The 24,407-nt window shown below is 45.3% G+C and overlaps 1 protein-coding gene across 11 annotated transcripts in view; it reads right to left on the bottom strand.

Moving 5' to 3' along the window:
* KCNIP4 (potassium voltage-gated channel interacting protein 4) overlaps nucleotides 1-24,407 on the bottom strand; it is a 410,617-nt gene that overhangs the window by 20,055 nt on the left and 366,155 nt on the right. For 9 of the 11 annotated variants that reach the window (XM_077301562.1, XM_077301561.1, XM_077301559.1 and 6 more), the window contains exon 2: nucleotides 22,542-22,666. In XM_077301562.1, coding sequence (XP_077157677.1) covers nucleotides 22,542-22,666 — 125 coding nt within the window. The remainder of the gene's footprint in view (nucleotides 1-22,541; nucleotides 22,667-24,407) is intronic. The other 2 variants (XM_077301554.1, XM_077301553.1) reach the window with 1 other exon arrangement.

The following is a 24,407-nucleotide window of genomic DNA, read 5'->3' as shown; positions in this document are numbered from 1 at the left end:
CCTTGCTACGAGCCCAGCTTCATTATGTGTCGCGCACACAGAGCTCCTCGGACGGAGAGGATTATAAATGTATTAAGTGTTATTAGGATCAAGGCTTGAGTCGCTTGCCTGAAAGTTTTGGCTTTAAGACCCGAATGAATTGTTCGGCTTGATATTCTAACCTCAATGCATGAGAGTATAGATTATATACGAGAGTCTGCTTTATGAGGAGATAGAGCATATCATGATTTTTTTCCTTGAGTTTCCCTCTAATGAATTACCTGTACTTGATTCAATTATCCTGCTCTCCACTCATTCGTTTTTTTTTTAAGAAGTTCAATTATCTGTTGTTATCAGAAGGAAGAGGTTAGAGAGCTATTCATTTAATACCCTGCCTGCTTAGAGTGCCCCTCCCCAAGTTTATGTTTCAATTAAATTTAAGACTTGGAGGGCTTGAGTAGCTATCCCTCAGCCAAAGTTAAAAAACAAAAACATATTTCATTTGACAACCTATGACTCTTTAGAAGGGAAAGTATAAACTGGCTCGTTTTCCCTTTTAAATGATTCTGCTCTTGTTTCTCTAACAAAGGTGTGGCACATGCCTCTTTCATACCTTCATATTAGGTACAATGAATGGGGAAGGGGTTATGGCAAGAACACTGATTCCCCCCTCCTTCCCCCCCCCCCAAAAAAAACTTAGTTCTCTTCACTGGCTTTCTAAATAGGAATCAGAGGTTAAGAGTCCCATGTGTGGATCCTAAAGAGCAAAAGCAGGATTGTACTACAGGAAAGCAACAACCCCCTAATAACGCCTCCACAAAACCATGGGATTTTTGAGTTCTGCCCTGAAACCAGTAGGTTTAAAGGGGTGTAACTCTCCTTAACATTGAACAGAAAATCACCCAGGAAATTGAGAGGCCTTCATGGTGCAATTGCTGGGTTGGAATGAGGCTTGCCAACTTCCAGGTAGATAGCAAAATGGAAATACACACAGAGGGATGTATGCAAACAAACAAAGAAACAAACAAAAACGGTGGGCCTCAATAAATCCTGAACATTACAGAAGAAATCATGTATTCCAAGTGGAGGTCAATGTTAAGCACAAAGGAAAGTAAAATTCTAGATAATACCTTTATTGTTAGACTTCCTCAGTTTTCAAATAATGATTGCACATGGCCAAAAATATCTAAGCAGTGCTCAAGGCCTCCTGGAAACAGAATAGACATCACAGAGGATTTTTTGTTTGCAAATTTCCAGGTAGGATCTTGAGATTTACAATTTTGACTGATCTCCAGACTACCAAGATCAGTTCCCTTAAAAAAGTGCCTGATTTGGAGAATGGACTCCCTGGCATCATAATTCTGCCAAGGTCACTTCCTTTCTAAATTTCCTCTCCCCCAGTTCTCTGAGAGTTTCCCAATCCTTATTTGGAAGCCCTACGGCAGTGGTCCCCAACCTGCGGGCCACGGCCCGGTGCCGGGCCGCAAAGGCCATGGTGCCGGGTCGCGGCTCCCTCTCCCCGGCCCCCCCCCCCCCGGCAGTAAAAAACTTCCCAGGCCGCAAGCTTGCGGCCCGGGAAGCTTCTTACTGCGGGAGGGCGGGGAGAGGGAATCAGGGCCAGGCCGCGCCCGTGCGTGGGCATGGGCATGGTGTGGGCATGGCCTGTGTGGGCGTGGTCCCCGCGGGCACAGCCCGATGCCCTGCCGGTCCCCAGCCTCATAAAGGTTGGGGACCACTGCCCTACGGAATCGTAGCTCATCTCCAGACTAAATAGATCAGTTCATCTGGTGAAGGTGGCTGCTTTTGAGGGTGGACTCCATAGCATTATACTCCACTGTGGTCCCTCCCCACCCCAAATCCTACCCACTCATGGCTCCACCCCCAAAGTCTCCAGGTACTTCCCAACCCAGAGCTGGCAACTTTATATACAGGCAACAGAGCCCAGTTCACCTGGAGAAAATGATTGTTTTAGAGAGTGGACTCCATAACAGTATACTTTCCTACCCCAGTCCCTGCCCCCTCCTGGCTCCACCTCCAAGGTCTTCCAGGTATTTCCCAACTCAGAGCTGGCAACCCTGGGGTAGAGTTCCCAGATTCACGCTGGTTAACTGCTTGGAATTTGGGGAGGACAATGGGGTACAATGCTCTAGAGTCCACCCTCCAAATTATCTTTTTAAAACCTTTTGAACATGGAAGGATCCCTGAAATATTTTGCAGGTTTTGAGGAGCCCCGAAAGAGGAGACATGCCCCTTCCAAGAAGTGGGTGTGGAAGTAACATGCAAGAGCCAGCCAACCTATCAATGGATCATTTACCATTTCCATGGAGAGTAACCATGGAAGAGTAACTGTAGAGTAACAGGAGAAGTGGGTTCCAGTGACTAGTGATGTCAGTGGCCATCCAGACTTCTGGGAAAGGCCATATAACCCCTGGGAAGCTCTTGTGGAACCCTGGTTGGGAATTCCTGTTCCAATGCATCCACTTTCTCCAGGGGAACTGATCTCTGTAATCTGGAGGTGAGATATAATTCTAGGTAATCCCCGGGTCCTACCCGGGTCTCACCTGGAGGCTATCTTTGCTATGCTCCAATGTTTTAGGAGTGGGTTTCCTGGAGTTATTGGAGGGAGGCAACCAGTAGCTCCTGTAGAATATGTGGGTTCAAGAACCACATGACACTGGAATCATCGCAGCTCTCTTTAATTATGAACGTACATGATACAAGCAGCACCAAGACTGCAACACTGAAGATCATATACCTTTTCAATTTTCCTTTGACTGGTCATCCATGGATGTTACGCTGAATAGGGCAGTTCTCAAATTGATCGAATACTGTTTGGCGTATAATCTGCTTGTTTTAAATAGCCTCGATCAATTTCCTGGTTCAAAGGACTTTACTTTTTGTACAACCCGTGGTAGGAGTGTACTTGACTATAGCTTATGTTCTTTCAATTTTTTTTGCATCAGTTTATTCTCTGTCAATAGACTCACACACTGAAAGTGACCATTTACCTCTCCAACTCTCATTCCAAACCCTTCATACCATTACTTCAGACCAAGCTCAACTTTCTCCCCTTGAAAACACTATGATCTTTAATAGAATCACATGTACGCCAAACATCTAGAACTTAAGGTACTAGATTTGGTAACTTCAAATAACCTAATAGGTCCCGAACAAATTGGCTTTACTAAAAATTGTTCTACTCTAGACCACTGTTTAACCCTCTATTCTCTTGCAGACCAATATCTTCATACAGGTAGGAGGAAACTCTATGCAGCTTTTGTTGACCTCAAGGGTGCATTTGATTCTATCTCCAGGTGTTTACTATGGAGAAAATTGCAAGACCTTAATATTGATTCGCGCCTATTACTGCTCCTAATAAACCTCTATTCCAACAATACCTGTCAGGTCAAATTTACTGAAAAGGGTCATCTAACTACCCAAATCCCCATCCTGAGAGGAGTTAAACAGGGCTGCATCCTTGCTCCTCATTTATTTAACCTTTTTTTACATGATCTTCCAAAAACCCTAAGACTTATAAATGGTCATCCTCCCAAACTAGATAAACTGCCAATCCCACTTCTTCTATATGCTGACGATACAGTCTTGCTTTCCTATTCCAGAATTGGTCTGAAAAGATATTTGAATGCTTTCTATGAATATTGCCAACTTAATGATCTATCGATTAACTTCGGAAAAAAAACAAAGTGATGGTCTTTGCACAGAAGTGGTCCCCCTTAAACTGGTGTATTGAGCAGGTCAAATGGTTCAAATACTTAGGAATCACCTTCCAACATAATTTGCACTGGACCAAACATAGAAATAGGATTATTTTGCAGGCTAAATGTTCTACTACCCATTTAAACCGTTTTTTCTTCCTCAAAAGTAATCAGATTGTCCCAACTGCCTGTCATGTGTTTGACTCAAAAATTCGTCACCAAATTTTATATGGCATCCCTATGTGGATCTCAGCTTTTAACAAAAACTTGGAAAGGTTACAGTCTGCCTTTTTCCGGCAGATTTTGGGAACTCCAAATTGTGTCTCTTACTCCTCATGTCTCAAAATCGGCCATAATCTTCTCAAAACGAAGGCCTGGATTTCTACCTTCAAATACTGGCTAAAACTGCACTTTAGGGTTCGATCAGATAGTATATTGGCTTGTTTATTGAGAGACTCTTGTAAATTTAAATGGTTCTCTACCATCCTGACTACACTCCAACAAATTGGCATTGACTACAATTACATCTTATCTCTGAATGAATCTTCCATTATGTGCCAAAGGCTCCTCGATCAGGAATTCTAAAAAGTCCATCCTACTGTCCCGGCAATTTTCTCTCCCCGTGCTCTTGGTCTCCAAGTGAAGCATGGGATAATGCCGGCTTATTTCTATAACTTGGCAAATCCCCTTTATTGCAGAGCGTTTTCACTTGCGCGGCTCAACGCCTTTCCATCCAAAGTATTACAAGGGAGATTTGCCAAGATTCCTTTTGAAAATAGACTGTGTCCTTGTCAATTAAACACTTCTAACACCTTGCAACATATCTTACTGGATTGTCCCTTGTTTATTGTCCAGCAAAGGCATGTTATACCTCTTATACCCAAATGGAGAAATCATTCAAAAGACCTGATCTGCCAATTTTTGTTGAATGATAAGGATTCCAATGTCGCCTTTATTATGGCTGAATTTTTGTCTTCAGTTTTTAAACTTAAACTGCTTGATGTATCCTGACTATCTCTGTTCATTTTTCTAATCTGCTTTATGCCAATAAAGGTATTGTGTGTGTGTGTGTGATTAACTTAAACCGATTGGCTGTTATGGTGGCTGAGACAGAGTGCAGCACCATTTCCACACTAGAGGTTCTGCACTGGGCTGCAGGCTGGAGTTTGTGTCGAGGCAGGTTGCTACGCCTCTTCCTGCTCCCACATTGAGGAGTATTTGACCCAGTGCAATTTGTCCACCCTGGATTTATGCTCCTGCATGGGAACAGGGGCAGCGAAGTTCCCAATGCAGAAACGGTCCAGGTCTACCTGATCCTACCATGGACCATGTGCTCAGTACTCTGTAGAATTGCCTGCATGCCTGCATACAAACAGCTCTAAACACAGCTGCCTCTTTCCCCCCCTCCAGTTGAATGACAGTATCTTCCCCGCCTGTCCCCCCCCCCACCATGAGCTCAAGCTATGAGAGAAAAAGAAAATTTGGACAAAATGCATGATAGGGCCTGAAGCCTCTGGAGTCAGACCAGTGACTCACACAGTGCCATCCCTCGCATCACCAAGGAGCCGTGAAGAACTTGCCAACCCATCTGACTGCCCTGGTCTCCATTGGGCAAATCCAGACTTCCCAGTGAGTCTGTCTTCTTCCTGTTCTTGCTCATTGCCCTGGTGGGGAATCTGGAGATGCCGTTTGGATGAACAGCAAAAGATGGAGGAGCTGTAATTAAGCTTAATGTACCAGAACCAAGAGTTCCAGCCGCTTGCATACAATCTGCTGCTGCAAACACTTCAGGAGTCATGCAGGGTACATGACGGTGAGCGGAGATGGCCCTCTTTAGAGCTTCTGGGACCTTTCCACGCTCTCTGTTTCCAGGCAGCACTGCAAACCAATGCCCTCCTATTCGATAAATGCCTGTTGAGATATGTAGCTACTGTTTTTCCTTGTAACCAAAGCAACTCCTCTCTCATATCCCTGAAATTGAATGGGTTGCCAACTCTGGGTTGGGAAATACCTGGAGACTTTGGGGATGGAGCCAGAAGTGGGTGGGATTTGGGAGGGAAGGGACCTCAGGGGAGTATAATGCTATGGGAACCTCCCTCCAGAGCAGCCATTTTACCCTAGGGAACTGGTCTCTGTTGCTAAAACCACAGATCCTCAAGTCCTACCTAGCAACTGTCATCTCTAAACAAAAGTGGTATGGGTCCCAGAGAATGAACCTCCTCTGCAGACTCTATGGTTGCCAACTCCAGCTTGGGATATATCTGGAGATCTGTGAGGGGGAAGCCTGAGGAGAGCTACCTGGTCAAAAAGACTGGGAAGAGAGCTGTTTTTTTTTTTAATATCCTGCTTTGCAATACCCAAAGAAGCCCCAAAGTGGCTTACAAACACCTTTCCCACAACACCTTTCCTTCCTTTCCCACAACAGGCACCCTGTGAGGTAGGTGGAGCTCTCACAGAACTCCCCTGCGAGAACAGCTCTAAGAGAACTGTGACGAGCCCAAGGTCACCCAGCTGGCTGCATGAGGAGGAGGAGTGGGGAATCAAACCCGCTTCTCCAGATTAGAGTCTACCGCTCTTAAGCACTACATGCTGGCTCTCTTAAGCACTGTCTACCTCACAAGGAAGTAGAAAGCATCCTTTAAGAAAGTTGAGGGGAAGATAACATCTGTTTTTTTTGGTTTTTTTGCAGTTTAAAAATAAAAGTTGAGTAGGAGTCCAAACTGCTTGAGGAAATTGGGAGTAAGAGGATTTTTCTAGTTTTCTTTTGTTTTGCAGAACCCCTGAAATGGAGCGTTCGCAAGGATCCTTCGGGACAAAGGGTTTTCTCATACTCTCCGTCCAGGAAAAAAACCAACCAACCAAATACATTGCACCAGGTTGACCTGGAGCAGGCAGAGAGTTTCATTTCTCATAAACTGTGCCGGTCCTCAAGAGATCTCCAGAAGGCCAAACACGTTCCTTCGTCAGCAAATACCTAATGCGATCAAAACGCTGCTGCTGTGAAAAGCTACAGGCCCTCCAGGCTGTTCTTTTGACCCCCACAAGGAATTGCAGTTTGTGAGAGGCAAAGAATGAAAGTTGAGCTGCATGAAGGAGAACAGGAGGGGTGCAGCCAGGGGAGGGGAGACCTTGGACTTCAATGGTGTTCTCACCTCCCTCCCCTTCAGTGCGATATCGGTCTGGTTTTAGAGGTGCTAACCAAGGCCTGCAGCTCAGAGGTCAAGATGAGTCTTATCATTTAATTTAAGGGGTTTTTATACCGCCCCTCTTGGACTTTGCAGTCTCTGGGCAGTGTACAACCGATAAGATAAAGCAATAAAACAGAGAAAAAATACATAAAAACAATTCATTGACAATAAAATCACAGCTAACCAATGTTGGCATCAACATACTGAGGTAAATAAAGTGAATTCCAGGAGCAAGTTGGAGGGAAAAAAGAAGAAGAAGAAGAAGAAGAAGAAGAAGAAGAAGAAGAAGAAGAAGAAGAAGAAGAAGAAGAAGAGTTGGTTCTTATATGCCGCTTTTCCCTACCCGAAGCGGCTTACAGTCGCCTTCCCATTCCTCCCCCCACAACAGACACCCTGTGGGGTGGGTGAGGCTGAGAGAGCACTGATATCACTGCCCGGTCAGAACAGTTTTATCAGTGCCGTGGCGAGCCCAAGGTCACCCAGCTGGTTCCATGTGGGGGAGCGCAGAATCGAACCTGGCATGCCAGATTACAAGTCCGCACTCCTAACCACTACACCAAACTGGCTAACAAAGGGTAACAAAGGAATGGACGGGAGGGAGGTTTTTTTTTTTTTTAATATTGATGTTATTCTGATATCCGGGCTGGCCTCAACCGCAGACCCAATGGAAGAGCTGTGTCTTACAGTCCCTATGGGTAGCCCAGGAATAGCCCAGTTCTCCAGCATCCCAAACCTGAGACTGATGAGATGGGGCTAGGGTGGCCAGCTCCAGGTTGGGATACACCTGGAGACATTGGGAGTGGAGCCAGGCATGAGTGGGATTTGGGGTGGGGAAGGATCTGAGAAGTATAATGTTATGAGGTCCACCCTTCAAAGCAGCCATTTTCTCCAGGGGAGCTGATGTTTGTCACCTAAGGATGAGCTGTAAAAGTGGTGGATCCCCAGATCCTACCTGGGAACAGGAATCCCTAGGTAGTTTTGCCAACTTCAGGTTTTGAAATTCCTGGAGATTTAGGAGCAGACCCTGGTGATGGTGGAGTTTGGGGAGGGGAAGGAGACCAAGGGGGATATAATGGAACAAAGTCCACCCATTGAAGCTGCCATTTAGCATTGCCAGGTCTCCTCTGGATTGGCCACCAGCAGGCAATGGGAGATTAGATTGCCAGATCCAGGTGGGGAAACTCCTCAAGATTTGGTGGTTGAGCCTGGGGGGGACAGGGACCTCAGTAGGGTACAATGCCATAGAAAGAAAAATGTGTCTCCATGCAGATATATGTTACACTCAGACAACACAGTTGTGCCATGGTTTGGGGAACTGTGAGCAATGACATGAAGCTGCATGAATAGCATACTCAGTGTATGATTAGGGAGTTGGCCACTGGGGGTCTCTGAAGCTGAGTCCAAAATGCAATTAGTGAAATCCTCACAAAGCCGATTACTCAAATCACAAGCCTTGCATCAGTTGAATTAATGGTGAGGATTCATGTCCATGTAGAAATGGTTGCTCAGCAGAAGGGTGTGCAAAAGGGAGCTCCTCCACCAGGCATTTGCTTGAATCCCACCAACTCAACATCTGCTGGTCCCCCCTAAGACCTGAAGCAGTCTGACCTCCCTGGGAGCTTGTCTTAAAAATCTAATAACAAACAAATAAATAAAAATTTAGACTACAGACCAACACAATATGAATTATACTAGGCTTCAAAGCCTGCTCCTAAGAGCGGGCTTTGAAAGGGAGGGCCCTGCCTGCTCGCCCCCCTCCCTGCCGAGTAATTGGCTTCCCTGCAGGCCTCGGAGTAGGCCCACTGCATCCCCGAGGCGGCAGGCCTGCTCTGAGACCCACAGGGAAACCTCCCCCATCCGCCCCTCCCTGTCGAGTCCCCATGCGGGGACCCCCTCCCTGCTCCCCACTGAGTCCCCGGCTTTCCTGTGGGCCTCTGAGCAGGCCCACCCAGTCCCCGATGCGGCGGGCTTACTTTGAGGCTTGCAGGGAAGCATCCCCTACCCACCCCCCTCCTTGCCGAGTCCCCGGCTTCCCTGCGGCCCTCGGAGCAGGCCCGCTGTGTCAGGGAAGTGGCGGACCTGCTCTGATGCCCGCAGGGAAGCCTCCCCTGCACGGGTCGATCCCTGCTGAACTCCAGCCAGTCAGATAATGGGCCAATCGGAATAGCTGGAATTCTTGTCAGTCCAGATGAGGGGCCAATCGGAAGGCGCTTTACGGACTGGCTCTGCCCCCTTTATCTGCCCACTTACCCCTTAACAAATTATAAAGAGGGACAGATAATTAGTTAAGATTGTGCAATCGGGTCCTCCCCCCCTCCCTGGTTCCTGTGCCCGGTGCTAGACTGTGCCAGAAGCTCTATTCCATTCTCAACTGCCCACCCATGGTTGTCATCTGAATCGATACCAAAGTCCCAAAACGTGGGGGGAAAGGCTTTTAGGTTAAATTGTATACCGCCCTTTTGTACACTGTTTGGGATTTTAGGACCATTATTAATTTGATATGGTTTCATTGGATATTGTTTTTATTTTTTGTGAACCGCCATAAGCCAGCTTGCGGGGAGAGATGGTATACAAGTTTAAACATAAATAAATAAATAAATATGGTCACGGAATCAGGACCCTACGAACTATTGTCCTAGAAAACATTGTCCATCAGAGGCTAGATGAGTGCCAAAATAGAAAGGGATGATGATGATCATTATTATTATTAGTGATTATGTTAATGATTATGATGATGACATAATAATAATAATAATAATAATAATAATAATAATAATAATAATAATAATAATAATAATAATAATAATAATAATAATAATAATAATAATAATAGTGTTTTATGGACCATCCTGCTCTGTAAGCAAGCTTGGGGTGGTTCACATCACCTCTCTACTATTATACCTTTCTATTATTACAATTAAAACATAAATAAAACCTTGTAGTGTTCTGGTTCTCCCTTTGAGGCTATCTTTCAATTTTTGGTAGGAATACCCCAGAGATGAAAGGGGGGCAGCCCACAGATTGGATTGGCTAAATTGGCTTGCTCTGGCCTCAACCATAAGGCTGACAGAAGAGTGCCTTTTTGTAGGCCCCGCAGAACTTTGGTAGGTTACTTCGAGGTTGTGGCGCCAAAGAGGTGGAACTCCCTTCCCAAAGGAGACTCTTCTGTCCCCAGTTCTTAGAACTGCCAGCTTCCAGGTGGCTCATGGGAATTGTAGTCCATGAGCATCTGGAGAGACACATTTTGGCCACCTCTAAGGACTATAATTTGATTTCATCCACATTTTGATATAATCCGAAAACGTAGACATTTAGGCAATAGGTTGTGAATTCATGTGTTCAGAGGACAAAACCGCAAGGCTTAGCAATACTGGAAACTAAGATAAGGGAACCAAAATTGCAGATAGCTGGCTAATCACACATTAGTTAAGATAGTTAAGATAAGTTGCTTGAGGTGTATGCTTAAAGCCTTTTTTATAAGCTATAATAATACATTCTCCTTCTACAGGCAGGTAGATAACTTATTAAATGTACGTGTGATGTACGGAATTGTATATTTAGAACATATAAGGAAAAGAGTGTGAGCCCAGCCCAGGAACACCCTGGGAAGGACAGTTTAGATGAATGGTATAAAATAGCAGTCCCCAACCTTTTTCCACTTGAGGACCGCCTCCGGGGTTGAGGGAAAGCTGCTGGCCTGGCCGCGCACATGCACATTTTTTGCCAGCAGGTGGCGATAATGCGCATGCGCAGAATAGCCGCACATACACGTTTTTGCCAGCAGGGGGCACCAACATGCATGCGCGGCAGCTCTGCGCGTGCACGTTAGCATCCGCTGGCATGCTGGAGGCCACGCCTGCCTCTTCCCCCAACTCTCACAGCAAGAAGCTAGCCGGGCCACGAGTGAAGCGGCCGCTTTGCTCGGGGCCTAGCGAGCTTCTCGCAGCGGGGGGGGGGGGAAGAGGCAGGTGCGGCCTCCAGCATGCCAGCGGATGCTAACGCGCATGCACAGAGCGGTTGCTGGCGGCCCGGCACCGAGGCCTTCGCGGCCCGGTACTGGGCCGCAGACCGGGGGTTGGCGACCCCTGGTATAAAAGACTGCTTTGGACCAGCAAGTTTTGAGAGATCTAAGTCCTCACAAAGAGGGCTAAGCTTTCTTCTGTTTGTACAAATATAAATCTTTATTTCATCCTGAAGTCTGTTTGCGAAAATAAAATCTCTTTATTACATTTTCTTTAAACAGTGATGAGAGTTGATGCTGAAAGCTAAGCTGAACAAGGTTCTGGTATATCCTTCTTTTCAGCTTGGTGTAGTGGTTAGGAGTGTAGAGCCAGCTTTGATTCTGCACTCCCCCACATGTAACCAGCTGGGTGACCTTGGGCTGGCCACAGCACTGATAAAGCTGTTCTGACTGTTCTCTCTCAGCTGTTCTCTCTCAGCCCCACCCACTTCACAGGGTGTCTGTGGTGGGGAGAGGAATGGGAAGGCGACTGTGACCCGCTTTGAGACTCCTTCAGGAAGAGAAAAGTGGCATATAAGAACCAACTCTTCTTCTATTTCAGCAGCAGCAAAAGTCTATGTAAGTATTTGCAATATACAAAATTATGTTATTTTGATAGATCTCCACTCATTATTTCCCTCCAGTTTTTTGATTAGGGCAAGACAAGCTAAACAGCCATTTTGAGCTTGGTTCCTTCTTAGAGCTGTTTTTAATGCTGTACAGGTAAGTCTCATTTCTTTTTCCTATTCTGTATAGTAAGGTGACCAGATTATCCCACTTTTCGAGGGACATCTGTGGGTACCTGGCAAATTGTACTTATGTTGCTAGTAAAATATGTATATTACAATACTATTTTTCCATTCTATGCATTCTATGAAAAATTTTGTTGCTCTATGTAGACCAAATTTTTAATCAAGAACCCCCCCCCCCGGTCAATGGTGTCCCACTTTACCAATGTTAAAATCTGGTCACCTTACTGTATAGACTTACTGCCAGAGTTATGAAATGAATTAAAATCCCTTTCAAGGTCTGATCTTCCCAAGTATTAGGGTACAACAGGGTGTTTTTGTCCTTCCAGAGTATAATGATTGGACAGTTTTCCTATCAGTTTCAGTTTCTCTTGACATTTCCTTTTAATTATGGTCTCAGATAAACCAGAGACACATTAAATATTTATGATCCAATCAGTTTTTTGTCAGATTTATATGTAAACATATGTGTAGTTAACTCAGTTAAAGGATCAATATGACCTACCTTACACAATGGTAGTGGAATTAGTGGCCACAGAAAGCAAATACATTAAGAATTTAAGCTAGATGGCTTAAGCAGCTTGGTGTAGCTTGGTGTAGTGGTTAGGAGTGAGTTTGATTCCGCACTCCTCCACATGTAACCAACTGGGTGATCTTGGGCTTGCCACAGTGCTGATAAAGCTGTTCTGACTGAGCAGGAATATCAAGGCTCTCTCAGCCTCACCCACCTCACAGGTTGTCTGTGGTGGGGAGAGGAAAGGGAAGGCGACTGTAAGCTACTTTGAGACACCTTTGGGTAAAGAAAAGTGGCTGATAAAAACCAACTCTTCTTCTAACCTCCTAGTAGATGTAGACAATAATGACACTGAGGAAGTTTCCAGCAGGACTGCTAGATGGTCTTGGTCAGCAACAATACTTATGAAACCATCTTAATAGCCTATGAAGCCGGGGGAAAAGATAGTGGATAAAGACATTCTGGAACAAGCTCTAAGCTGTTAAATGCAGACTTCCTTGAACCCTTTTATTCTACCATCTAAAACTGTTCTTCATTTTTGCTGACAGTCCTTATTTCAGGACGATGCTATAATTACATTTTTGAAACCGTCAAAATTGATACCAGGTCAGGGACAACATGAGATTACATATATGAAGCTTACTCAATGACATAATGACAAAGTGTGTTTACAGTGATTTTTGTAATTTTGAAAGGATCTGTATCTCTCTCCTTTCTGGGAAATAACTGATAATTGTGTTGTCATGAAACAATTATACCGGTTATTACCTACCCTTTCACCCTGTAGATGAGAATATTTTCCCCCAATGCCGCTGCTTTCTAATTTCTTTCAGAGTGAATTCTGATGTAAATTTGTGTCTGTATGCAGCTTGGCTCCACAATTATGAGAAAATATGGTGACATTAAACAAACAGATGCTCAGTTGATTGTCCAGGCCAGTTGGTTGAAAGGCCACACCACTATGGTTTGTTTGTATGGAAATATGTGAGATTTGTAGTCTGCATGATTGAACTGACATGAACAATATCCTACAGGGGGCATAATATGTAGCTAGTATATTTAGATTAGGAACTTCTGATGTTATTCAAATAGTCTCCTGATTGGCTCATTTGGTGACTTCCTGCTCCTTTAAACACTCTTCCTCCCTGCTTGCCTCTAAAACAGACAGAATGAATGCACATAACCATTAGATAGCTAGGACTACCTCTCTTCTTTACAAAGTTGTTTCTCTTTTTAATACAACTATTTTATTCTTTAAGGAGCTAGTGTTTTGCACCACCTTTGTATATTTAAACGGTTATGGGCCCAGTGTGAGCATTCAGGCTATAAAATAAGAGATAGTTTTTGATAGGCAAAGGAGAAGAAAAACAGAAAATGGGAGTTTCCTGCAGCATTCAACATAACTACCTACTGGATAGTTTTACTGAAGGCTGGTTTACTGAAGGCTGGCTAGAAGAAGAGAATGAAGAGCCACTTGTTAGAGATGGGACTGTGGCATTCTGTTAGAGACCCATAACTGGGAGATGACCTGCAGGCAAGACAAAGGACATGGGATTCTGGTAACGAGAAGGAAAGAGGAGCCCTGATTAATGGTTTAACTGATCGAGTTAAACCATTAAAAACTGATCGAGATGTTTTGAGGCTGAAGTTAGCAGATGTTTACTGATGGCTTTGGAACAAGAGGGCCCCAAAAATGGTGCTGAGCCACCTTTCTACAACCTGGTGTCTGTCCTTGTCATGACCCCTTTGGGTCCTAATTTCCTGGGTGAATAACAAATCCTTGTAATATGATTCCTCTGAATATTAGTTTATGCATTTAAAAACTACTGGCACTGTTGACTTTCAGAGGATACAAAAGAATGTTTTGCTCCAAGCAAAGAGTGTTGACACCGAAAGCAAGCTGGTGCTACATGAACGAAGAACATCTCTCTGAATGCTGAAATCTCACAGCAGCCCATAACGGGGTGTCAGCAGCCACGGCTCTTCCATTTCCCTATTTATAATGAGCCATCCAAGCTCCAGTGTTCTTGTGGCTGTGATTCTGCAAACGTTCACAGTCGGCAGGCAGTGCTAGTTCTCTCACTGCTGTAATTGTAAAGGTAAAAGATAACACCATTTTCTTTACAGAATTCACAATCAATTTGCAGTTTGGGAGGTGCCCGTTTCTTTCATACAGTCATGCAATTCATATTGGCTAGACAGAGGCAAACACATTTCAGATGGCTGGGCTTACTTGTGCTTTGCAGCCATTCACTCCTCCTTGATTTTGCCTGCCCCATCTTATTTTATAGCCACTGGCTGTATAGTTTTACAGGGACCTGGTCCCCCCCCCCCATTCTCTCATGATCAAGCCTGAAAATTCTATAACTTAAAATCAGGACAACCCATCCCTATTATCAGGGAGGGTGTGAACTCCCTCTCACTGGCAGTCTTCAAGCAGCGGCTGGATGACCACTTGTTAGGGATCTTTTAGGCCAGGAGTGGCCAAACTGTGGTTCTCCAGATGTTCATGGACTACAATTACCATGAGCCCCAGGGACCCCAGTTGGGCTACCCCTGCTTTATGCTGAGCCTGCTGGAGGATGGCATCTATATGCTAGAGAGCCAGGTTAGTGTAGTGGTTAGGAGTTCTCATCTGGCGAGCTGGGTTTGATTCCATGCTAGCCCCTCTTCCCTTGCAACCAGCTGGGTGACCTTGGGCTCACCACAGCACTGATAAAGCTGTTCTGACCAAGCAGTGATATCAAGGCTCTCTCAGACTCCGAAGGGGCATATAAGAACCAACTCTTCTTCTTCAGTAATATCAGAGCTCTCTCAGTCTCACCTCCCTCACAGGGTGTCTGTTGTGGGGAGAGGAAAGGGAAGCCACTTTGAGACTCCTTCGGGTAGAGAAAAGCGCATATAAAAACCAACTTGTCATCTTCTTCTCTCTCAGCCTCACCTACCTCACAGGATGTCTGTGGTAGGAAGAGGAAAGGGAAGGCGATTTTAAGCTGCTTTGAGATTACTTCGGGTAGACAAAAGCGGCATATAAAAACCAGCTCTTCTTCTTCATCTGCAAACTTCACTTCACTGCTTGCTCCCAGTGCTAGACCATTACTACACAAGTGAGAAAGCACCAGACCTAGAACCAATTCCAGTTGTAGCCTGCTGCTTGCCACCTTTCACTGGGAAACTGCCTATTTCTACTCACTCTCTGTTTCCTGTTAATGAACCAGTTTTTCATCCACCAGAAAATTCTGTCCTGCATGTGTTTCTCTCCGTTTTGTGGTCGAACCGATATTACACCACTTTACGTCTAGCATAAAAACATGCATGGGCATATGCTGGACATAATGTGATGTAACATCACACTGGCCACTAAAAGGAGTAAAACAGGTGCAGATCAGAAAAGAAAGCAGCAGGAACACAAAAGCAAGGAAAATAAGACTGTGGAAAAGCCTGCTCTTTTCTCTTCCAGGCAGGGATGAGAACCAGAGCAGCACCGGTTTGCCTGGGTGTGGGTGAGGACATTGACAGTATATCTTTCCCTTCCTCTCCTCACCCTGTGAGGGTGGTGGGACTGAGAGAGCTCTATGAGAACTGGTCTGTGAGAACAGCTCTGAAAGAACTGTGACTAGCTCATGGTCACCCTACTGACTGCAGGTAGGAATCAAACCCAGTTCTCCAGATGAGAGTTCGCCACTTTTAACCACTACACCAAACTGTCTCTGTCTGCCGATTCCTCACTGAGCTAAGCATCTGGACCAGTCGAGCTTTGACCTTCCACAGAGTTCATTTTCCAAACCAGACAGACTTCTTGGTGCCACCCACAAATAGCTCCAAAGTCACAATGTTCCTCACAAGAGAGAACAATCAGATCCAGAGGTCATCCCGGAGTCAGCAGGTCAGCTATCAAAATCCCGAGTAAACTCATGCCATAAATCAGCCTCAGGATTTCAGGAACCCTTTGTGGGTTTTCTCCAAAATAGCGAGCATGAAATACCAGCAATATCCTTTTTTTGACCTGATTTATACTGAGAAATTTAAATAGGAGAGATATAAAGTAGAGTTTCTTTGTTTGTTGAGTAGTTTCACAAATGGTTGGGAAAAGAACTCAACGTGACTCAATGTATTGTTTTCTATTGCCATAAATTTTTGCCTATTATGGACCTATCTAGGTAGACTTTCCATAATAGCATCATGAAAGCTAGAAAACATCCTGGGCAGATGGGGATAAATAAGCAAGTGGCTACTGCAATCTTTGTGTGAGTGTTTCTTCTTGTGCAAGAGCTCTAGAAGAAGAAGACTAAGACAAAGGGCCATTCCACACAGCGTTAATGTTGCTGAAGTCTTACCAGTGTGTAACGCTATTTTTTTAACATTATGCACAATGTCGTACACAATCTGCAAAACTCCTGCAAAATCGCTTCATTGTAGCGCTTTTTGGGGGAATCCACTAAAGTGGATCCACTAAAGTGGATCCCCCCTAAAAAACCCGCTAGACTCTTGAGAACTGAAATGGGAGTCTTCAATCTCTATAATTTCATTTGTGAGCTTGCCTATCCCAGAGTCACATGCTTCCCTTCCCCCCTCCCCTTCCACTGCTGATATAAATTGTGAGCAAATTCTTAAGGTATTTCTAGGTCATCTCTCTCTCTACCCCTGAAAAAAGGCAGATTTCACATCCAAACCTGGAAGTCACAGCTATTCACAGCATCAAAAGGAGTCCACACTTTCCTGGTTCTGAATGAAACAAAAGAATACAGTACTTTTGAGGGAATCTCGGTGGTTTTATTTGCCTGGAAAGCAAATAGGCTTAATAAAGAATGGTGGGAACTGATTAAAAAAATAGAAAGAAAGAAACACTTTCTCAGTGGCTGAAAGGGAACGAGAGACCACATGCCAAGGGCTTGCTTGATAGCCGGGGCAATTGACTGTGAAGGGCCACGTGTACAAGGCCTGCCACAGAGCCATTGGTTTGAAAGGTTAATGACTGCAGCAATCACCGTTTCATTTTGCACCAAAGAGCGGTGACGGGAAGCCTGTTACGAAATGGAGCTCTCCCACTGGGACGGCAACTGAGTGAGGATTCATCAGCCACCACACTGGAAGGACGGGAAACAGAAAAACGCGGAGAGCTTTTCAAGCCTCGAGGAACCGAGGGCCCTTTTAAAGCTATTTTCCAATTACGATGCACGATACTTTTTTCACGCCGCCGTTGGACTGTTTCACAGCTTAAGTAGATCTCCTGTCAATAGCTGTTTGCTAATTGGATAATTTGTCTCTTGCTCTTTTCTTTCTTAGTATCCCCACCCTTTATTTTAGCTTAGTCCCTGCTTTGTAAATTGTAACTAGATTACAGACATCACAATTTAATTGCAGCATGTACATGGATCAACCATTATATGTAACCAGAGTTCATATTCATATATGAAGAACTCCAAAAGTCCATCTCAGGGGTAGTCAAACTGTGGCCCTCCAGATGTCCATGGACTACAATTCCCAGGAGCCCCTGCCAGCGAATGCTGGCAGGGGCTCCTGGGAATTGTAGTCCATGGACATCTGGAGGGCCGCAGTTTGACTACACCTGGTCCATCTAGTCCAGCATCCTTTCTCACACAATGGCTAACCAGTTCCTCTGGATGGACAACAAAGGGCACCAAGACTGAGGTCTTCATAAGTACATAAGAAGAGCCCTGCTGGATCAGATCAGTGGTCCAGCTAGTTCGGCATCCTGTCTCACACAGTGGCCAACCAGTTCCTCTGGATGGCCAACAACAGGGCCCAGACTCCTGGCTCTGGGATTCAGATGATTAGTGCGTCTGAATGTGGAGGTTCCCCTCAGCCACCATGGCTAGTAGCTATAAATAGACCTACCCTACATGAAGCCATCTAATCCCCATTTAAAGTTGTTTATTACTGTGACCATCACTACATCCTCTGGCAGTTAAATCCACATTTTTATCACTCTCTGCATAGCCAGCTTGATGTAGTAGTTAGGAGGGTGGACTTCTAATCTGGTGAGTCGAGTTTGGTTCCCTACTTCTCCTCCACATGCAACCAGCTGGGTGACCTTGCCTTCACCACAGCACTGATGAAGCTGTTCTGACCAAGCAGTAACATCAGGGCTCTCTCAGCCTCACCCACTCCACAGGGTGACTGTTGTGGGGAGAGGAAAGGGAAGGCAACTGTAAGCCTCATTGAAACTCCTTTGGGTAGAGAAAAGTGGCATATAAGAACCAACTCTTCTTCTTCAGTAATATCAGGGCTACCTCAGCCTCACCCACCTCACAGGGTGTCTGCTGTGGGGAGAGAAAGGGAAGGTGAATGTCAGCCGCTTTGAGTCTCCTTCGGATACAGAAAAGCAGCATATAAGAACCAACTCTTCTTCTTCAGTAATACCAGGGCTCTCTCAGCCTCACCTAGATAGCCACATAAATAGCCATATTTCTTGTACTTATTTCTTTTCTCCCTGGGTCTTAGAGGATGTTTTCAATTGAAAAACAAACAAGATCAATACAACAATATAAACCATAACAGTCCCCATCGATAAGATCACACAACAAGGTAGTACCAAAAAACTACAAGCCCAGAGCTTAAGAATTTAACTGATTTTTAAAAGAAGAAAAATTGTTTTTTATATCCTGAAGGAGCCTCAAAGCAGCTTACAATCTCCTTCCCTTTTGCTCCCCACAACAAACACATTGTGAGGTAGGTTGGGCTGAGAGACCCCTGACATTACTGCTCTGTGAAAACAGCTCTAACATAACTGTGACTAGCCCAAGGTAACTCAACTAGCTTCATTTGGAGACAGGCTGATCAGATTAGAAGCTGCCACTCGTAACCAATACACCACACTAGCTCATTATGCACGGGGCAGAATGCCTGTGCTGGCAGTGATGGGGCTAATCCCCGTTGTTGTCTCCATCCCAGGCGCTGCGCAATCCTGGCTCAACTCAGGCCCTCGGATGGCCTGCGATAAGGGATGTGGCAGGCACCACTGGGGGCTAGGTCAGGCCAGCACTGTACATAATCGGGGGACACCACATGCCCCTGTCAGCTCTGCAGAGACACAGAGCTGGCCAGGGCATTCCCCCACCCCCACCTTGATGGGAAAGCAGCATGCTGCTCTGTGCCATCATGTGGTGGGGACCCAATGCCCCCCGCTGCCATTGCCGCCGGGCAGGGCACCGGGCTTTCTAGCCCTGGCGCTGTGCGTGCACATGCGCTATGCTGGGGCAGTCCACACAAACTGGCACACACACCGCCCATCCATATGCAGGGAGCAGTGGGCCATTCCACCCTGATGTTTGGGCCCGGCAGCAGCCCGGTGTGGTTGCTGCCATGCATATTGGGTCACTGGCTCTCACTTGTACAAGGCAGAAGGATGGTAAGTCTTACGGAGTCAATTCTATGTACATAAACTAAAGTTAAAAACAATAATCGACAGATGTGACCCTGTGATACAGTTTTAATGCAGTGTCTTTTGCAGAGCACACCACTATAAAATGTAACACTACGGGTGGTGCATTTTTTTTTTTAGAGCTTTTGTCATTTGATCTTCTCACTCGTTCTGTGGTGTTGTGAACTAGGCCTGATATGAACTGTAGGGAGCAAATATTTCTGAACATTGGGGAAGTCAAGTTAATTCAAACATGGAACCTTCACCATATCATGGCAAAAATACAAGAGACCTAGGTCAGACAGACAGACAATTTATTGACATGGTACTAGAGCAGAAACAGCAATACAAATAAAATAAAATACACTTCACTTTTCCACATGTGCAAATTGTAGCTGGACAGCCTCCGCACGTTGGCAGCATATTCAGTCCCTCCAAATGACATTGCCAACATCCCAAGGCTGTCTAATAGGTGGCTTGTGATTTCACCATTTTAAAATTGTGATGCGGTAGATCCAGGAAAGTGGATTTACCACTCTAAAACACGCGAGCCACCAGTGATCAACCAGGGAAAAGACCTTATGGAGGGGGAATTGTGTGATAGTCTCTTTAGAGTTGTCCCACCCTTGCTGCTTGCTTACCTCTCCATTTCCTGTCCAGCAAGGGAGGCGGATGCCCACCCTTGCATCAGTTCAACCTCCATTAAGGTTCTTTCTAGTGGTCCTAAGTAACCTCCACCAACCAAGCCACTTCCACCTCACTGCCCACATGCCTCTTTCCTTCCCTTCTCCAGGCCAAGGAGAGTGGTGGCCTGGCAGCAATGTCATATGGAAGTAGGGATTTGCCCCATTTCCAATACAAGAATTTGCGGGCAGTCAATGAAATTATTTCATTCATTCATTCATTCATTCATTCATTCATTCATTCATTCATTCATTCATTCATTCATTCATTCATCCATCCATCCATCCATTCATTCATTCATAGTCCCCCAGTACAGCCAGCTCATGAAGGTTTCCAACACATTCCAGCATACTATTTACAACTATACAAAATATATACAATGCCATTCAAATATATACAATGCCATTCAAGGTTTTTGACATTAAAAACAATACTAATTAAAACCTGTTAAAACCTGTCAACCAACTATTAGCCCACTAGTACTCTTCCCATGCAATTATCATAGCTTATTTAGTTACTTTGTTTCGGGGAGTTCACTGATGTTCACTGGCCTCAGCCAAAAGTCTGGTGGAAGAGCACTGTTTTGCAGGCCCTGCAGAACTGAATCATCTTCAACAGAGCCCCTAGATCAGGGGTAGTCAAACTGCGGCCCTCCAGATGTCCATGGACTCCAATTCCCAGGAGCCCCTGCCAGCATTCGCTGGCAGGGGCTCCTGGGAATTGGAGTCCATGGACATCTGGAGGGCCGCAGTTTGACTACCCCTGCCCTAGATCTTCTGGGAGCTCATTTGACCAGGTAGGGGCTAGGACTGAAAAGGCCCAGGCGCTGGTTGAGGCCAAACATACTTCTCTTGGGCCACGGATCGCTAGCCTGTTGGTATTGGCAGAGCACAATGCTCTTCAGGAGGTAAATTAGAACAGATTTTTTAAAAAATACTACTTCACCCAAGGAGTAATTAACACATAGAAACCACTGCTGCAGGGTGGTGGCTACAAGCACAGACAGCTTCAAGAAGGGTTTGGATAAACACGTAGAGCAGAGCTCCATCACTGGCTCTTAGCCACAAGGTAGAGAGGGAACACTCTGCCTGAGGCAGTGATGCTCTTTGGTGCTCGAGAGGAAACAGTGGGAGGACTTCTGGAGTTCTGTCCCCACTGGTGGACCTTCTGACAGCACCTGGACTATGACCATTATGCGACACAGAGAGTTCAACCGGATGAGCCACTGGCCTGATTCAACATGGTTTCTCTTCTGCTCTTAATGAAATTTCCAGGCTTGGAAACCCTAAGCTATCTCATCAGCACATATCCTCTGTCAATTCAGTCTCCATTTTATTTCTCTAGGAGACATCTCTGTCTGCCCTGCTTTTACCAGAGCACTTCCTCATCTTTCCTAGGTCTTTCAGCTTAGGCATTGGCATCTTGCCTTCTTGACAACAGGTTTGACTTCTGGAAGTGGTGTTGCACCCACAAATACACCATGTAGGCCCCTCTTAAATGTATCATTCTGTGAGCAGATTCTTAAAGCTGGATAGAATTTCCAATTGGTTTTAAAAAGTCACTCCTCCTATTGTTCCCCCACAATTGGGTACCATGCTTGATGGAGCTACAAAGGGCCCCATTAAGCCCATGTGGGCTTTGGGAGCGCTGCATCCAGCTCAGTCCACACCCATTAACACTTGTCTTGGCAAGCAGAGGACATTTTGGCAGGGCATGTGGTGGCCATGGGAAGCCTGGCCCCACGACACTATGGACCAAAGGCTGGACATGGCAACTGCTCACATTGAACAGAGCAACCACTGACAACTGCCTGTCATGAACTCCCACAGCCTTCCCTCTGTCATAGGCATTGGTATGGACCACTCCCAATGGTCGCCAGTCCCTGTCCCCCCTTTCAATGGTGGGAATGAGCAGAGGACTCATGGCCTGAGGTTGCTGACCCCTCTTCTGATGCCCCTTGGTGGGGACAGAGGAATGTCGGGTGGCATGAAGGGGGGCTAGTTCACAGGCTGGCATTTCTCTGAGGAGGCCCCACCTCAGCCCCCATGTCACCCAGCCTCACCCACCTGCTTGCCCCAGGCACAAAATGGTCCATTCCAGTTCTTCCATCCTTTGTCACATGATGACATTTAGCCAATAACCGCTAAAAATGACCACCATTACTATCATCTCAAAATTTGCTTTAGCCGGTTACAGTCATAATTAGAAATTCCAACCACCTTCTCGCTATTTTGTGGCCTTGTGACAATCAGGCTCATTTCCTGCTTTCCGTGAGATTATTGCCACAAACTCATTGTTAGTTAAAGAAGAAAAAAAAGATCACTCACATTTTTGAAACCTCTATATAAGATTTGAAGCTCCTTCTTTGTGAATTTGCTCTGGGCTTCCAGCAGTTCAAGGGCTTCGGGCCGATGCCGGACGGTGGCCATTTCAATTTCATCTTCTATGCTGTCTGTGGGAACAAATGGAAAGAAACATCAGCTGGAAATACATGGCCTATACATATATGATTAGTTGTCAGCTACCTAAATGAGGAATAAAAAGAAGCAAAGAGTATCCAAGGATTAACGAAGAATATAAACAGTCAGTTCATCATAGTAAGAGTGTGGAGGTGGGGGGACTAATAATTGGGCATCTTGATTTCTATTAATATTGTACTACTACTATTGATGAACTACAGAGGTTTCTTCTTAATATTTCAGATTTCATAATCATCTTCTTAAAATTCAACATTGCAAAATGGTCTCTACTACAGAATGAAGATTTTCCCCCAGATCTTTGAGCCAGAAGGCACTTGTAGAGTTCTAACACAGCATGGTGCGTGTAGTCACAAAATGGCTTCTGTAGGAGGTGGAGCCAGCCAAAAAGATGGCTGCTGCTGGAGCTTATCTTCAGTCACACAGTGAAGGCCCTTGTGCTGTGGTGTCAGTTGCTACCAAAGCTACACAGCCAATCTAGTCTCCAGTGACTCATCAGAAGCTAGGAATGTCAGTCCTCAGGTGGGGCCTGGGAAACCCCCTGATGTAACAGCTCATCTCTAGGTGACAGGGGTCCATTTCCCTGGAGAAAATGGCTGCTTTTGAGGGTGGACTGCATAGCATTTTTCTACATTGAGATCCTTCCCCTAATCCTTTCTACTCCCAGCTCCACCCCCAAAGTCTCCAGGTATTTCCCAACATAGAGCTGGAACTCTATCAGAAGCCTTGCTGGACAGAAGCTCCACCAGGACCTGTCTACTTTCTAAAAACACTTAATGGGCCCGAGGAAAGTTGGCACCATGTTGAGTTCCATGCTCTAGATACCTCCAATTTTAACCATTCATGACTTTAGCATCTGTCTTCTGTAAATGTCTGGTTCATGTGCATTTATTCAGATGGAAGTCCTACTGACGAACATGAGCTTACTCTTGTAGCTAAACTTATTTATCGGGAAGGAAACCCCACAGAATAAAATGTGGATTGGTTTGGCATGTAAATCAGCTGACAACTTTGGGCATTACAAATCTAAGACCTCAAACAGAATGTTCACATCAGATCACTGCAAATGCCATGTGATTTTCCAGTCAAGATGGCTCATTCATTCAGCCATCAGCCTTTTAAGTGCATATAATAGTGTACGCAGCATGTGCACTAACATGCAGCTTAGAGATTCATGGAAAGGTAAATCGCCATTGGTGCATTCCAAACAAATATCAGGAAATTCCTAATCTAACTATGTCTCCTCTGATGCCCTCTGTAGGATATTCTTCACATCTTTTGGCAGGCACACTACAGGTCTTTCATATTTCAACAGAGGCTACAACTTTAGTTGGATCCTACCAACTGGTTCTGCTAACAGCACAGCCTTCCCCCGAGATGTAGAATCATGTCAAAATGTTAAAGAAAAATCCCTGAATATTGAGATCTGACATATCAGGGAGAAAGGTTCTAACTCTGGGATTCCCAACATGGTCTCCATGGGAAACATGGTACCTGGCAACACCTTTCCTGATTCCCATCAAGTATTTTTAGCAAGTATTTTTTGAACATCCAGTGGGGATTTGCCCAGCAAGGATTCAGGCTGGCCATGAGACTTGATTGGCTGTGTAGGTCTGTAAAAACATTCCTTTAGCAGTAGCTGCCATTACAGTGCAAGAATCTTTCCTTTGGGAGCCATTTTGTGACTGGTTCTCCTGACTGTGGCAGCCATTTTGT

This window comes from Paroedura picta, chromosome 10 (genome assembly GCF_049243985.1).
Source record: "Paroedura picta isolate Pp20150507F chromosome 10, Ppicta_v3.0, whole genome shotgun sequence".
NCBI lineage: Eukaryota > Metazoa > Chordata > Lepidosauria > Squamata > Gekkonidae > Paroedura > Paroedura picta.
This window is presented reverse-complemented; position numbering and strand designations above follow the sequence as displayed.